The 14,807-nt window shown below is 46.2% G+C and overlaps 1 protein-coding gene across 6 annotated transcripts in view; it reads left to right on the forward strand.

Annotated features, from left to right (window-relative positions):
• The window catches only part of ZCCHC17 (zinc finger CCHC-type containing 17), a 61,275-nt gene extending 46,857 nt beyond the window's left edge, over positions 1 to 14,418 (forward strand). For 4 of the 6 annotated variants that reach the window (XM_045476450.1, XM_045476453.1, XM_045476451.1 and 1 more), the window contains one exon: positions 13,515 to 14,418. In XM_045476450.1, the coding sequence (XP_045332406.1) occupies positions 13,515 to 13,676 (162 nt within the window). In that variant the 3' untranslated portion in view covers positions 13,677 to 14,418. Of the gene's footprint in view, positions 1 to 4,905; positions 5,303 to 13,514 lie in introns of those variants that run through there. The other 2 variants (XR_006712146.1, XM_045476455.1) reach the window with 2 other exon arrangements.
• Positions 14,419 to 14,807: the final 389 nt, after the last annotated feature.

The following is a 14,807-nucleotide window of genomic DNA, read 5'->3' on the forward strand; positions in this document are numbered from 1 at the left end:
AAGGGATGCAGGCTTTCTATTTATAGTTATTGTTATAAAGTTTCCCTTTTAAGTAAAACTTTTTTGTTGTTGTTGGTTTTTTTTTTTTTTCAACGTTTATTTTATTTTTGGGACAGAGAGAGACAGAGCATGAACAGGGGAGGGTCAGAGAGAGAGGGAGACACAGAATCGGAAACAGGCTCCAGGCTCTGAGCCATCAGCCCAGAGCCTGACGCGGGGCTCGAACTCACGGACCGCGAGATCGCGACCTGGCTGAAGTCGGACGCTTAACCGACTGCGCCACCCAGGCGCCCCGTTGTTGTTGTTTTTAAAGTAAAACTTCTTAAAGTAAAAAGAAAAGTAATAAAATTTTAAAATTTTAAGTAAAAAATTAGCAGTTTGTAAACACATGGAATAAAAATTGTGGTCATATTGTAGGAATGACTGGCACTTGGAAAACACGGATTTAGAACTGTGGAGATATTTTTCTGTTCGGTACTGTTCTCCTGTGAACCAAAGAAATAGAAACTTACAAAAGCCCCTGCTTCCAGCACTGTCTTCTCGGAGCCTCTGCAAACCTTCAGCACTGCCACGTTTAGCCTTGCTCCCTCACAGAGGCAACCCCAGACCCGTCCTGTCTGCAGTATTGCTGTTTTTTTAACGCAGGGCTTGGCCTTACATACCTTTGTTTTTCATGCTAGTGTTTCTAGAGCCTTCTTCACAGAGGTCTGAGGACTTGATTTAAAGAGGGAAAAGGGCGGGGGGCGCCTGGGTGGCTAAGTTGGTTAAGCGTCCGACTTCAGTTCAAGTCATGATCTCACAGTCCATGAGTTCGAGCCCCGCGTCAGGCTGTGTGCTGACAACTCAGAGCCTGGAGCCTGCTTCAGATTCTGTGTCTCCCTCTCTCTCTGCCCCTCCCCTGCTCATGCTCTGTCTCTGTCTCAAAAATAAATTAAAACAAAATTTATAAAAAGAGGGAAAAGGGAAGTTTCCACTATTTTATAACATTATTCTTAATGTTGCAATAAGAATATTACGTGTACAGATAAGAATATGAAATGTACAACAAAAGAAAAGAAAGGCAACCCATAGCCACACTCCTTTGCCAGAATTTATATTTAAAAAAAATTTTGTTAAGTTTATTTATTTTGAGAGAAAGGTGTGCATGCATGAGCGGGGGAGGGTCAGAGAGAGGGGGAGAGAATCCCAAGCAGGCTCCACGCTACCAGCACAGAGCCCGACGTGGGGCTCGACCTCACAAATCATGAGGTCAAAATCGAGAGTCAGTCGCTCAGTGGACTGAGCCACCCAGGCACCCCCAGAATATGTATTATTGTGGCAACACTGCTTCTGTTTTCAGATGCCTGTTTTACCTACGTGGAATAAACATGCATGTACAGTTTTGTTTCCTGCTCTTTTTACTTTGCCGTAAGCATCTTTCCATTTGTGTCACATGGTCTCATGATGCTCGTTTGCAGTGCTATACAATATCAGGTGAATGTGGAGGGATTTGTGGAGGCAGTAAAGAGTGGCACTTTAGAACCTGGGCTGTGAGACAGATTGCCCAGGTTCCAATCTTAGCTTAGCCACGTCTTCACTGTGGAACTTAGACTAATTACTACTAACCTTCTCTGAACCCTGTTTGTTTTTAATGTTTATTTTTGAGAGAGAGAGAGAGAGCACGAACAAGGGAGAGGCAGAGAGAGACGGAGACACAGAATATGAAGCAGACTCCAGGCTCTGGGCTGTCAGCACAGAGCTGGAGGCAGGGCTTGAACTCACAAGCTGTGAGTTCATGACCCTAATCCAAAGTCCATGCTTAACCGACTGAGCCACCCATGTGCCCCGCTATGGGAATAATAAGCATCTCCTTCATAAGGTTGTTAGGATGAGGTAATGCATGTAAAACTCTGAGCACAGAGGACGGCATACAGCACAGCCCATGCATGTCAGCCATGAGTAGCTGGTGCTTCAAAATAGAGGCTTTGGGGGCGCCTGGGTGGCGCAGTCGGTTAAGCGTCCGACTTAAGCCAGGTCACGATCTCGCGGTCCGTGAGTTCGAGCCCCGCGTCGGGCTCTGGGCTGATGGCTCAGAGCCTGGAGCCTGTTTCCGATTCTGTGTCTCCCTCTCTCTGCCCCTCCCCCGTTCATGCTCTGTCTCTCTCTGTCCCAAAAATAAATAAATGTTGAAAAAAAAAAATTAAAAAAAAAAAAAAAAAAAAAGAGGCTTTGTGGTCAGAGACTAGGTTCAAGTAGACTAGGTTCAGGGAGTTTGTTACATTTTCTGGATATCAATCCCTGATTAGATACAGGACTTCTTACAAATACTTCTTTCGTTATCTGAATTGCATTTTCATTCTATTGATAGTGTCCTGTTTTTATTCCGTGTTTACGTTTAAAAAAAACTCGTGGTGAAAACACACTTAAAACTTCCCATGTTAGTCACTTTTAAGTGTATGGTTTTTTGTGACAGTGTTAAGTACATTCACATGATTTTGTGTGTGTTTATTTTGAGAGAGAGAGGGGGGCAGAGAGAGAGGGAGAGAGAGAGAATCTCAAGCAGGTGCGGAGTAAAATCTCACGAACTGAACCAGGAGATCATGACCTGAGCCAAAATCAGAGTTGGACGCTTAACTGACTGAGCCACCCAGGCACCCTGTGATTATGTTTTGATGCACAAAAATTTTTATCTTGATGAAGCCCAGCATACGTATTTTTTCCTTTCGTGTCATGTGCTTTTGGTGTCACACTCAAGAAACCACTGTCAAAGCCAGTGTTACGAAGCTTTTCTTCTCCGTTTTCTTCTAAGAGTTTTATAGTTTTAACTCATACATTTATTTAGGTCTTTGATCCATCTTGAGGGTTTTTTGGTATATGGTGTGGCTCCAAATTCTTTTTTTTTTTTTTTTTTTTTTTTTGCATGTTTATCTCCAATTTTCCCAGCACCAGTTTTTGAAAAGACTATCCTTTCCCCATTGATTTATCTTGGCATCATCGTTGAAAATCATTTAACTGTATATGTGAGGGTTTATTTAGTTCTGGCTCTCTACGCTATTCCATGGGTCTGTATGTCTGTCTTTAGGCTAGTGCCACATGATTTTCATTACTCTAACTTTGTAGTAAGTTTTGGAATCAGGATAGGTCAGTCCCCCAACTTGGTTCTTCTTTTTCAAGATTATTTTGACTGTTTGTGATCGCTTGAGATTCCATATGAACATTAGGACGGATTTTTTTATTTCTACGAAAAATGTTACTGGGATTTTGATAGGGTTGCATCAGATCTGTGGATCGCTTTGTGTAGTATTGACATCTTAACCATGTTAAGTCCCCCAATCCATGAACATGGGTGTTTTTCCATTTATTTCTCGTGTTCTTAATTTCTTTCAGCAGCATTTTGTACTTTTCAGGTTATAGGTCTTTTTGCCTCCTTGGTTAAGTTTATTCTTTTTGATGCTATTGTCAGTGAGATTGTTTTCTTAATTTCCATTTTGGATTGCTCATTGTTAGTGTATAGAAATGCAACTGATTTTTGGGTGTTGATTTTGTATTTCTGCAACTTTGCTGAATTCATTATTAGTTCTAACAGTTGTTTCATGGAATCTTTAGGATTTTCTGCATTTAAGAACATGTCTACAAACAGGTCATTTAACTTTTTTAATAGAGCTTCATATTTGACTGTGATTCTACTTCTGTGTTCCAAGGATTGTTCTTTCTCTTTTAACCTTTTAGTGTGTAAATGATATTGTCAGATTCCTAAAGTGGTTCTGTGGCTGTTTCACTTCTGTGGGTCTTTGGTTAAGTTGTTTTGCATTGCTTGATACATCTGGTACAATTAGTTTTTGCTCTGTTTCTTTTTTTTTTTTTTTTTTTTTAATTTACATCCAAATTAGTTAGCATATAGTGCAACAATGATTTCAGGAGTAGACTCCTTAGTGCCCCTTACCCATTTAGCCCATCCCTCCTCCCACAACCCCTCCAGCAACCCTCAGTTTGTTCTCCATATTTATGAGTCTCTTCTGTTTGGTCCCCCTCCCTGTTTTTATATTATTTTTGTTTCCCTTCCCTTACGTTCATCTGTTTTGTCTCTTAAAGTCCTCATATGAGTGAAGTCATATGATTTTTGTCTTTCTCTGACTGACGAATTTCACTTAACATAATACCCTCCAGTTCCATCCACATAGTTGCCAATGGCAACATTTCATTCTTTTTGATTGCCAGGCAATACTCCATTGTATATATATACCATATCTTCTTTATCCACTCATTCATCAATGGACATTCGGGCTCTTTCCATACTTTGGCTACTGTTGATAGTGCTGCTATAAACACGGGGGTGCACGTGTCCCTTCGAAACAGCACACCTGTATCCCGTGGATAAATGCCTAGTAGTGCAATTGTTGGGCCATAGGGTAGTTAGTTCTATTTTTAGTTTTTTTGAGGAACCTCCATACTGGTTTCCAGAGTGGCTGCACCAGCTTTCATTCCCAAGTTTTTGCTTTGTTTCTAAAGCTGCTTCGAAATGTGTATTTCATTTCATCAAAAACAGTTATTAAGGATCAGCTAGGTGTGAGGCTCTTTATTGACCTGGTTAGTCAACCCATTATCCTACCCTCCACCTCACTTAGGAGAGGAATGGTCTGATGAACAATGACAGTAATAATCATCACATCTCGTTATTTTTTCAAGTACCTTTGTGTATTTGAACTTCTAACTTCATCAGTCATTTTTGATTAAAAAGTGCTCTAGAGAATTGAAACTGTGAAAACTCCCCCCACCCGTTTCTATGAAGATCTCATCTAGTGTTGTCTTCTCACCTCCTTGTTAATCCCTTCATTATCTTTTATGCTTTGTATTTCTTTAGGGCTGACAGTTTATAAAATATCCTCATGTTTTTTATTTTGTTTTATCCTTATCACTCCTGTGAAGTGGCCAGAGTAGGTACTACGGTTCCATTTTACATGGAAAATGGAGAGGAAGAGAAGCTGTCTCCCCTAAAGCACACGGCTACCAGAGATGGACCTACAGTAAGAACCAGGCCTTTGGATTGCACACCCTGTGTTCTTTTTTATATCCTGCACGTCAACCACTAAATTCAGTTAGCGCTCTCTTTATTTACTCAGCAAATACGTATTGAGTGCCTTATACATGTCATTGTGTGTTGCTAGGAGCTCGACTTATCAGGACTCGTAAGGTCACTTTTTTGCTAGTTTTGCTCTGTCACCAGCTACCCCTTAGCAACCATTTGACGTTATCTATCGATCTGTTTTCTCATGTGGATCTATTTCTTTCTGTTCACAAGCATAAATCAAGATTCTAGGCCTCCTGTCTGTTTCCTTTTACCTTCTAGATCCTTTTTTTTTTTAATACTTTTAAAAATGTCCTTAAGTAATCTCTAAAACCAATGTGGGGTTCCAACTCACGACCCCAAGATTGGACGTCACAAGCGCCAGCCAGGCTCCCCTACCCTCCAAACCTTTGATTCCAACGGGAGATTGACTTTCCTTACCAGCGAACATTTCTACTTGCGATGCAAATTTTGGGGGTGTGACAGTGGCAGATTCAGATACCTGTCGCAGACTAGTTGGCTCTGGGAACCAAATGTGGGACCAGGTAGAGTCACCTGAAGGGAAATGCCTTTAGCAGTCCATGCTGCTGAATAAATTAGTGGGTAGCGGGAGTGCCTAGTGTGTGGAAGGCCTAGGCAACGGGCAAGTCACATGACATAAAGGTTATACACGACAGCTACACCCAACGGCTAATAGCAGAAGGAGAAAGATAAGCACCCAAGGTATTTCTGGGGACGAAGGACAGGCACCCACTCCAAGGAGGGGTGGTTATCGGATCCCATAGAAAGCCAGCAACAGAAAATGAAGTGTGGTTGGGCCACTCAGAACTGGAACCAGAAAGTCAGAAATAGGCTATTGGGTTCTCATCTCTGCTTTTTTTCTTTCTTCTTCTTCTTCTTCTTTTTTTTTTTTTTTTTTTTTATTATTATTTATTTATTTATTTATTTTGAGGGAGGGAGGGAAGGAGAGAGTGAGAGAGAGAGTGCACAAGCAGGGGAGAGGCAGAGAGACAGGGAAGAGAAGAATCCCAAGCAGGTTCCGTGCTGTCAGCATGGAGCCCTAAGGGCGGGGGGGGGGGGGGTGGTTAACTCACCAACTGTGAGATCATGACCTGAGCCGAAATCAAGGGTTGGACACTTAACTGACAGAGCCACCCAGGCACCCCTCATCTCTGCTTCTTTACTAGACTACTTCATTGTCCCACGTCTTTTTTGCAATCTGGTGAAGAGAATGTCTAACGCAAAGCTTCTCAGACAGGAGAAGGTGCTAGGCATGTTGGGAAACCAGAAAGTGGTCCAGGATAAAGGAAGGAGGTCACCTGTTCCACGTAATGCCTGGCATGTAATAGGCACACGCTAGCTACCTTTGAATAGATAGATCGATAATCTCTGCTCTCAGTAGCTCTGTAGGTCCCTTGACTCAGTGAGACCTGCCCTTAGTTTGGAGCAAAGACTGACTCCTGTTGCTGTGCCAGTAGGTAATAATGAAGGAAACAGGGACAGGAGTATGAGAGCTTCCCAGCCCGGAGGCCCCCACCTCGTTTTATCAAATATACACACATTGGGGGGGCGCCTGGGTGTCTCAGTCGGTTAAGCGGCCGACTTCAGCTCAGGTCATGATCTCGCGGTCTGTGGGTTTGAGTCGGGCTCTGTGCTGGCAGCTCAGATCCTGGAGCCTGCTTCCGATTCTGTGTCTCCCTCCGCTGCTTGCTCTCTGTCTCTCAAATAATAAAAACATTAAAATACACACATACACACACTGAATGCACACATTGTCCAAACATCTAGTATGCACTGGTTTAGTCCTGTAAACCCAGTCAGTACCATGACAATTTTTGTCCAAGTGTCTGAAAATTGTAAGTCATTTTTGTTGGGCATAATTAGAACAAGAGGAAACTGTGTGTTGAAAATGGAAATGGGATATGAAGTGGTTGGTAAAATAGGAATAGCGGTTTTTGTTGCAAAACCCTGGGTAATGTTTCCATGAACCTGTGGTCTGTACGTTGCTGGCTTCTTTCACTTAACTGTATGCCACCGTGGATCTTTCTGAATCAGTACGATATTATGAGATAGCATGTGCCTTGAGGTAAGGCTGCCCACTAATTATAGTGACATTTAACTATATTTGATCCAGAATATAATTTTCTTTTGATGTGGCTACTGCTATTACTCTCTGCTGTACTGTATCCAGGAGAACAGAAATAGCAATGTCATTCCTTGGCTGCAGTGCTGGCTTTGTCCTCTTGTCCAGAGAACTTCTTCTGGTGCTCATCTGCGAGAGAGAGGTGGTTGCCAATCCTGGACCCATTCAGATAGAGCACAGAGAACTTTCTAGGGTGGTCTACTCAAAAGCCTTGAGTGATTCATTCCCCTTCTATGGAATAAAGTCTGAGTTTGAGACTCTTCACAATCTGTCCAGCCTCCCAGCATCATCTCTGACCAGTTCCTTCCCACACACAACTGTTCTTTAACCTCATTCATTAAAAGAGCTTCTGTGTGCCAAGCTCTGTTCTAGTCACTGCAGGGACAGTAGTGAACAAAACAAGTCCCTGTCTTCACAGCACTTGCATTCCAACAGGGGTCACCGCCAATGAACTGGTAAGCAAACGCAGAGTAATACCAATATGCCAGGTAGTGCTAAGTGCTGTGGTGAAAAGCCTATTTGATTCTGAGAGAGAGGGAGTGCTGGAATGGGAGGATGGAGGAGAGGTGGCTCACATCGCAGGCTGAGTGGTGAGGGCAGGCCTTTCTCAAAGCATCATCAGAGTGGGTATTTGGAGGAAGAGGGGAGGCAGGCCCCTCTGATAAGTGGAAAGAGTATTTCAGCCAGTACAGTAGCCAGATGCTGGGGATGACCTGGCATGTGTAAAGAACAGTAAGGAGGCCAGAGTAGCCAGGGTGAAGCGAGGGACAAGAGAGGAAGTTTGGGGAACCGGGTCATGGGGGGCCTCGTAGGAGAGCGTGAGGACTGCAGCTGTCCTAGTAGAGGGAGGCGGGTGTCATCAGAGCTCTGCCTGGAGACACGGTGTGATCTGGCTTGCCGTTGAGGAGACTCATCCTGGCTGCTGTGTGGGGACTGGGCAGCGAGCTCGTTCGTTAGCAGACAGTATTCACAGTCCCCGTGAGAGGCAGTGGGGGTGGTGAGCAGGGAGTCGAGGTGGGGATGTATTTTGAAGGCAGAGTTGACAGAATTTTTTAAGGGATTGGATGTGAGGTAGGGAAGAGACCAGTTGAAGAGCGCTCTAGAAGTTTTGGACTGAGTAACTGGAAGATTCGAGTTGAGAGGAGAAGGAATGCAGAAGTAAGTAGGGGAGTGGGGAGCAGTCGGGGTTTGGGGTTTGGTTTGAGTTGCTACATACGACGGTGGGGAGGAAAGCTGGAGGGGTGGCATGAGGGCAGGGTGCGGCGGTAGTGACCCCGGCCAGGTATCCACGCGGACCCACCCACGGTAGGCGGTTGCATGTGTAGTTTGGAGTTCAGAGGAGAGGCCCAGGTAAGAGAGAGAAATGTGGGAGTCGGCGCATACAGACGGTGTTTACGTTCATGTGTGAGATCGCCTGGAGAATAAATCTAGGAAGGGGGCAGGTCTTTGAACACTGGAGTGTCCCAACTTTTAGGGGTTATGGAGGTGAGGACGAACTAGCAAAGGAGACTGAAAAGGAACAGCCAGCGAAGTTAGTGGACAAGTAAGAGAATGCGGTGGAAGTTAGTGAGGAGTATGTTCTAAGGAAGATGGAGTGTGTCAGATGCATCTGGCAGGTCAAGTAAATGAGGACCGTGGATTTGGCCACGTGGAGGTCGTTGGTAACCCGGACAAGAGCTGTTTCAGTGGAGTGCCAGGATGACAGTGTGGTTAAAGTTGTTCAGGAGGTTTTTGTTTTGTTTTTGTTTTTTTAGAGAGAGCATGAGCAAGTAGGGGAGGGGCAGAGGCGGGGAGAGAGAATCCCAAGTAGGCTCCGTGCTGAGCCCCAACTTGAGGCTGGATCTCACGACCGTGAGATAATTAACCTGAGCCGAAATCAAGAGTCGGACGCCCATCTGACTGAGCCACCCAGGTGCCCCGGGAGACTTTTGGTTGTTTTTTTTTTTTTTTTTAAACTTTATTTGTTTTGAGAGAGACAGAGCATGTGAGCAGAGGAAGGGCAGAGAGAGAGAGAGAGAGAGAGAGAGAGAGAAAACCCCTGCTGTGGCAGTGCAGCGCCCAACGTGGAGCTCAATCCCAGAAACTGTGAGACCTGAGCCAAAATCGAGAGTTGGATGTTTAACCCACTCAGCTGCTCAGGCACCCCTCCCCCCAGGTTTTGTGTTTTTTTTTTCATGGGACTATTATAGCATATTTGTTTATTGGTGGGAATGAGCCAGTAAAGAGGGGGAAATTGATCCAGGAGAGAGGACAATTCCTGGATCGATGACTTTGAGTAGAAGAGAAAGGATGGAATCCAGTGCATAGTAAATAGCTACACAGGAGGTGATCTGTCACCCCCTGAAAGATCTTCCAAGCATTTGCCTTCATCCCGTCTCCCCCCCACTTTCCTTCTTCCATCAGCACCACCACCACCATTCGACCTGCCAAAACCATATTCATGCTTCGGAAGCATAGCACATTACATATTATCTCTCATGAAGGCAGCCTCAGATTCCTCAGACATGATCGATTTTTCCCTTGTGTGTTAATGGCATGGTTTTTGTGCTTAACATTACCACCATGGACTCCCTAGTATCTCCATTAGTTTTTATCTTTGATAATTTGTTTCTTGAAGGCTCATGATCCCTGATTTCCGACCTCACTCGACTATCCTATTTTAAGAGACAAATTAATTAATGGATATTCCTGGCTCTCAGAAGGCACTCAATAAATACTTGTCGGATGAGTTATTCCGATTTGACGAGGTTGGCTCAGGTTTGGAGGAATGGTGCCAAGTTCCACTACTCAGTGAAATAGTAGGTACTGTGCCTGAATTCTATTAAAAATTGGTGTGTTCTCCTTATCTCTTAAGCAACACTGTATGCCCCTGTGGCTCCCTAAAGTGCTTTGTAGGTAAAGTTAAATATTTATGAGTTGATTGATAAACCATTTTCTTCTGGTCTTACCCTTTCCAAGCTATGGTAAACTGGTGCATTATAGGTAAATTCTATCAAGGAATTACACTCTTATCTTAGTTCCCAAAAGTTCACCCCAGTGAACTTCTCAGTTTGAGAACTAATCATTTCTCAAGAATAATTCTTAAGAATAAATAAGAATAAATGCTCACTTGATTGATTTTGGGCCAAAAATCAGTGCCTTTGGTTGGCAGGTACTAACTAAGTTAGGTGCTGCCTTTAATGCAGACAGGGCTAAAAAGAACGTCTCCTCTGGGACCCAACTTGAGTCAAATCCATGTCCTACCATGTGGGCAAGTCCATCTCAGTCATCCCCTCTGAAGTTACCTTTTTCTTTCCTGAAAATATAGGGGTAATTATGCCCACTGAATAGATTTGTTGTGAAGGGCACCTGGGTAGCTCAGTCAAGCGTCTGACTTTGGCTCAGGGCATGATCTCATGATGTCTGAGTTCGAGCCCCGCGTTGGGCTCTGTGCTGACAGCTCAGAGCCTAGAGCCTGCTTTGGATTCGCTGTCTCCCTCTCTGTCTGCACTGCCCCTGCTCATGCTCTGTCTCTCTGTCTCTCTCTCAAAAATAAACATGAAAAAAAAAAAACAACAGATTTGTTGTGAAGGTCAGAGGGAGGTATGTGTACAAAGTGCCCAGCTCAGCATCTAGGGAATTAAGTACTTATTAAAAGTTAGCTGCTGTTATTCCCCTTTCGCAGTTTTTGTTTTTGTTTTTTTTTTTCTCCTCCTGGGCTGCTGCTAACCTGTTGCACAACTACCGAGAAAATGGGTGCGCTAGCTGCTGTCACTGGATACTGGCTTTTCCTGGAGAGCAGTTCTGAGCAGTGGCTTCTTTCCCATGCACCTCCTGGCCTGTCTGCCAGGGACTCACATCCAGGGTCATTTTTTTTACGCTTTCTCTTCCACTTGCCCCTTGAATGCAGTCAGGGCACCAGAAGCTGGTGTAGGCTCTGGCTGTGCATCTTCTCCCTAGTCCCAACTCCAGACCTTCGTCTTGCACCACCCCCGCTGAAGCGACCGACGCCACCTGCTGGAGGACTAGAGTTTCTTTGGTCAGCTTACAAAAGAGCTTTCGCACCAAGAGTGAGGTCTAGAAGGCCATTCCCCTCCCCGCGCCCCCCCCCCCACCTCCTTTCTAGGTAGAGTCCACATCGCACACAGCCTGTGACTTGTTTTTCTCTCTCCTCCTTTTGAGCTTACGTCTTTGAGAGCAAGCACAGTGGACATCACGCCCACTGTGAGTTACAAAGTACACTGTTCTTGTCGCTTGGGCCTCGGTCACCTCGTGGTGATGCTCTTACTTGCAGCCTTCCCATCTGCACGGTGGGGGTGGGGATTCCTGAAGTCTGACCTTACCGGATTACTGTTGTAGCGGGACGGGTGCAGAAAGCTCGATAAACTAAAGTACCGTTTGGATGTAAAATGCTACTGCTCCCCTTCCTCACGTATTTATCCACGCCGTGCCAGGCTTGGAGGGACAGGTACCAAACTCGCTCCGCCAGGACCCTGCCCTACCTCAGGGGCAGAACGCAGTGAGGCTCCCCGGGCCCCGTACCCCGTGACTGGTCTCCATGAGCCTGTCAGCGGAAGGTGCAGCACCGTCCGTCTGCTGGCTCTCTGCTCCCCCAGCTGCGGTCCCTACAGCTTGGTGATGTGGCCGGGGCAGCTTTGTTCCCGTCTCCCTACTCCACTGGAGACTTCAAGAAACAGTTTTGGTCTACTCTTCTCTCAAAACTTTGACTCACCTGCCAGAGATACCTGACTAGACCGTCAGAACATTCCAGGAGTTCTCTGAAATGAGAGAACAGTACTTGTAGCTACCGCTGAGCGCCTACCACGTATCAGGCGTTTTGTGCCTGGTAACTAGTGCTTGTCTTGTTTAATCTGCATAGCTGCTTTAACAAAAGAAAAAACCGAGGTTCCAAAAACTTAAGTCTCTCATCTCAAGTGACATAGCTAGTAAGCGGCAGCTAGAATTTGAACTTTACTCTGATTCCGAAATCGTTGCACTGGCCACCATACCACGAGGCCTGCCATTGCTGTATGGGAGGAGAGGCCGTGCGCCACACAGGAAAACTTTCCACACAGGAAAACTTGCCAGTTGTCTCATGCGCGTGCGGGTCCCAGCCCTGCCCGTGTGGTCTGGGGCAAGTGGCTCTCAACCTCTTGAGCCGCGGATACTGTCTCATCACATCTTCACAGACGTGTGACACAGGTGTTGTTCCCAGCTCCACGTCACATTTGAGGAGAGTAGGTCTCATGAGATAAAATGGCTCACGCTGAGTTGCAGAGCAGTGATCGTCAGTGGCAAAGCCAGAACTCGAATCTGGGTCTGACACCTGGTCCGGTGTTCCGTCCATCATTTCTCACAGCGGCTCCTAAGACCTGGCGTATCGCTCAGGCACTCAACAGCCCTCGGGATGCTGGCCGGGAACCCGTAGAGGGAGCAGGAGCCGTGCCTCTTCAGCCCCGTCTCTTTCTTACCCCTAACATCCCCTTCTTAGAAACCTTCCTGAGGCAATACAGACGTTTGAAATTCAAGGAAAAAGCTACGCACTGCTTAAAAACCGCTTGAAGCCCCGCACGGAAGTCTAGAAATCTGCCTCCCATCCTTTGAGTCTGTGCTGTTCCTTTGGCGGCATGGTGTGGTGGTTGTAGTTTGGAGAAAGTTCTTTCTGGGCTCTTCCCTCTCGCAGTAAAATCTCACAGGGCCGTTGCGCAGGTTAGAGAGGACACACATGAAGGGCGGCAGCGGGAGCCTTTCTAATTGATGGCAGCTCTGCTCCCTGCATCGGGTCTGCTGGAAACCAGCGCGGGACCCCCAGGTCCTGGAGCTCTCACTCTGATTCCGCGGACCTCGGGCCCCTGGGGGCGCTGCCTCCAGCTACGCTAGATGACCTCTAAGGACTCCCTTCCCCTGTGCTTTTTAAAAATAAAAGTAAGGACACTCGTGTTTTGGCTTTTTGGTTTTTTGAATCTAACTGGACAGAGTTCTATGAAGTAAAAAGTAAAAGACTCCATCTTTCCCTCCATTCATTCATTCCTGAGGTCACTCGTCGCCAGTTTGTGTCCTTCCCGTTGTTCTGTGTATTTCACACACCTGTGTATTTTACACGTCTACAGGTATGTGTAAATACACACATTATATGGTATGGCAAACACGCTGGACTGTAGGACACATGCTGCAGCATGACTCGGCCCTGTCACTCGTTTGGGGTATCTCTTCTCGTTGATACTTGAAGATTTAACTTACTCTTCTTAATGCTTCATAATATGTTAAATGGTCCCCTGTCGATTGTATGCCGCAATACTTTCAAGCAAACGCACACATGCAACGCCGCTTTTTAAATTTTCTTTTCAGGAGAAGAAGAAAAAGAAACACAGAGACAGGAAGTCATCTGACTCGGACAGCTCAGACTCTGAGAGTGACACAGGCAAGAGGGCAAGGCACACCTCCAAGGACAGCAAGGCAGCGAAGAAGAAGAAGAAGAAGAAGAAGCACAAGAAGAAGCACAAGGAGTGAGAGCGGAGAGAGTAGGGGGGTGGCTGAGAGGAGGAGGGGCCAGGAGCCCGGTGCCTTGAAGCCCTGGCTCCCGGAAAGACTCAGTAGTGAGAAAATGGCCTCCCACCCCGCTGGCTTCTCGCCCATGGGAGATGACTTCCCCTCACGCAGCAGGCAGGTTTGGGAGTTAGAAGTCAGAAGCATCTGCCCGAATGAGTTGTCGTCCACTTATCATTCCTGGTCCCTTTGCAAGTGACCCCTGCAGCTCGCCCGTTCGTTCATTCAACGTCCTTCATCCAGCAGGGGGTCCTATTACCCTCTCCAGCTGCCACTGCCAGAGCCAGATTCCTGCACAGGGGTCCAGGCTCCAGCCACAGGTACCGCTGTGGAGGCGAGTCTGGCTGTAGTTGGAGAACAGAGTGAGCGGCCCCTCCCCGTCGGGTCTGCCCTGGGCTGCTTGGTGAGCATCCAACACGGGGGCCGAGGGAGATCGGCGGGATGAGGGAGAACATGGTAAGAAGTGGTGCTCACTTTTTCCATTCCCCCTGACATGATTCAATCATGCTAGAAGTGACAGCCAGAAAACCATCGTCTGCAGTGACTGAGCTTGTGTGTGACATTCTGCCAGACCACTGAACCAGACAGCTCAAGCCAAGATCATTGCTTTACTTTGTATTCACTACCGTGTGAGTCCCTTGGTCCCACTTCAGGTCTCTGCTTCAATTCCTGGCACTAAACGGAAGTGTGTTTGGTTTTAAACTTACTGAAGGTTCTTATTGCCGTAATCCCTCTTCCTGGGTAATTTACAGCCTTAAAAGTCACTGAGTCTGTATTAGTTGACAGAAAAACATTTAATATGTTACTTCAGACCTTGGAGAGAGGCCCAGCTGAGGTACAGAGCCAGAGGCACCAGCAGGTCACAGCCTTCTTAGGAGATCACTTACAAGCCCTCCCTTCTGTAATGATTAGATGACCTCTCCCCCCAGAGCTGATTAGAGAACCGGTAAGAATTCATAGCCCTGAATGGCCGAGGGCATAGAAGGGAGCTTAGCAGTCATCTTGGCCAGCGAGCATTTGCTCCTACTACGAAGGCACAAGCCTGCATCCTGTGTCCCGAGCCTACGTTCTGCAAAGAGAGAGACCACAGCATTT

The sequence above is a fragment of the Leopardus geoffroyi genome, chromosome C1 (assembly GCF_018350155.1).
Source record: "Leopardus geoffroyi isolate Oge1 chromosome C1, O.geoffroyi_Oge1_pat1.0, whole genome shotgun sequence".
Taxonomy (NCBI): Eukaryota; Metazoa; Chordata; class Mammalia; order Carnivora; family Felidae; genus Leopardus; species Leopardus geoffroyi.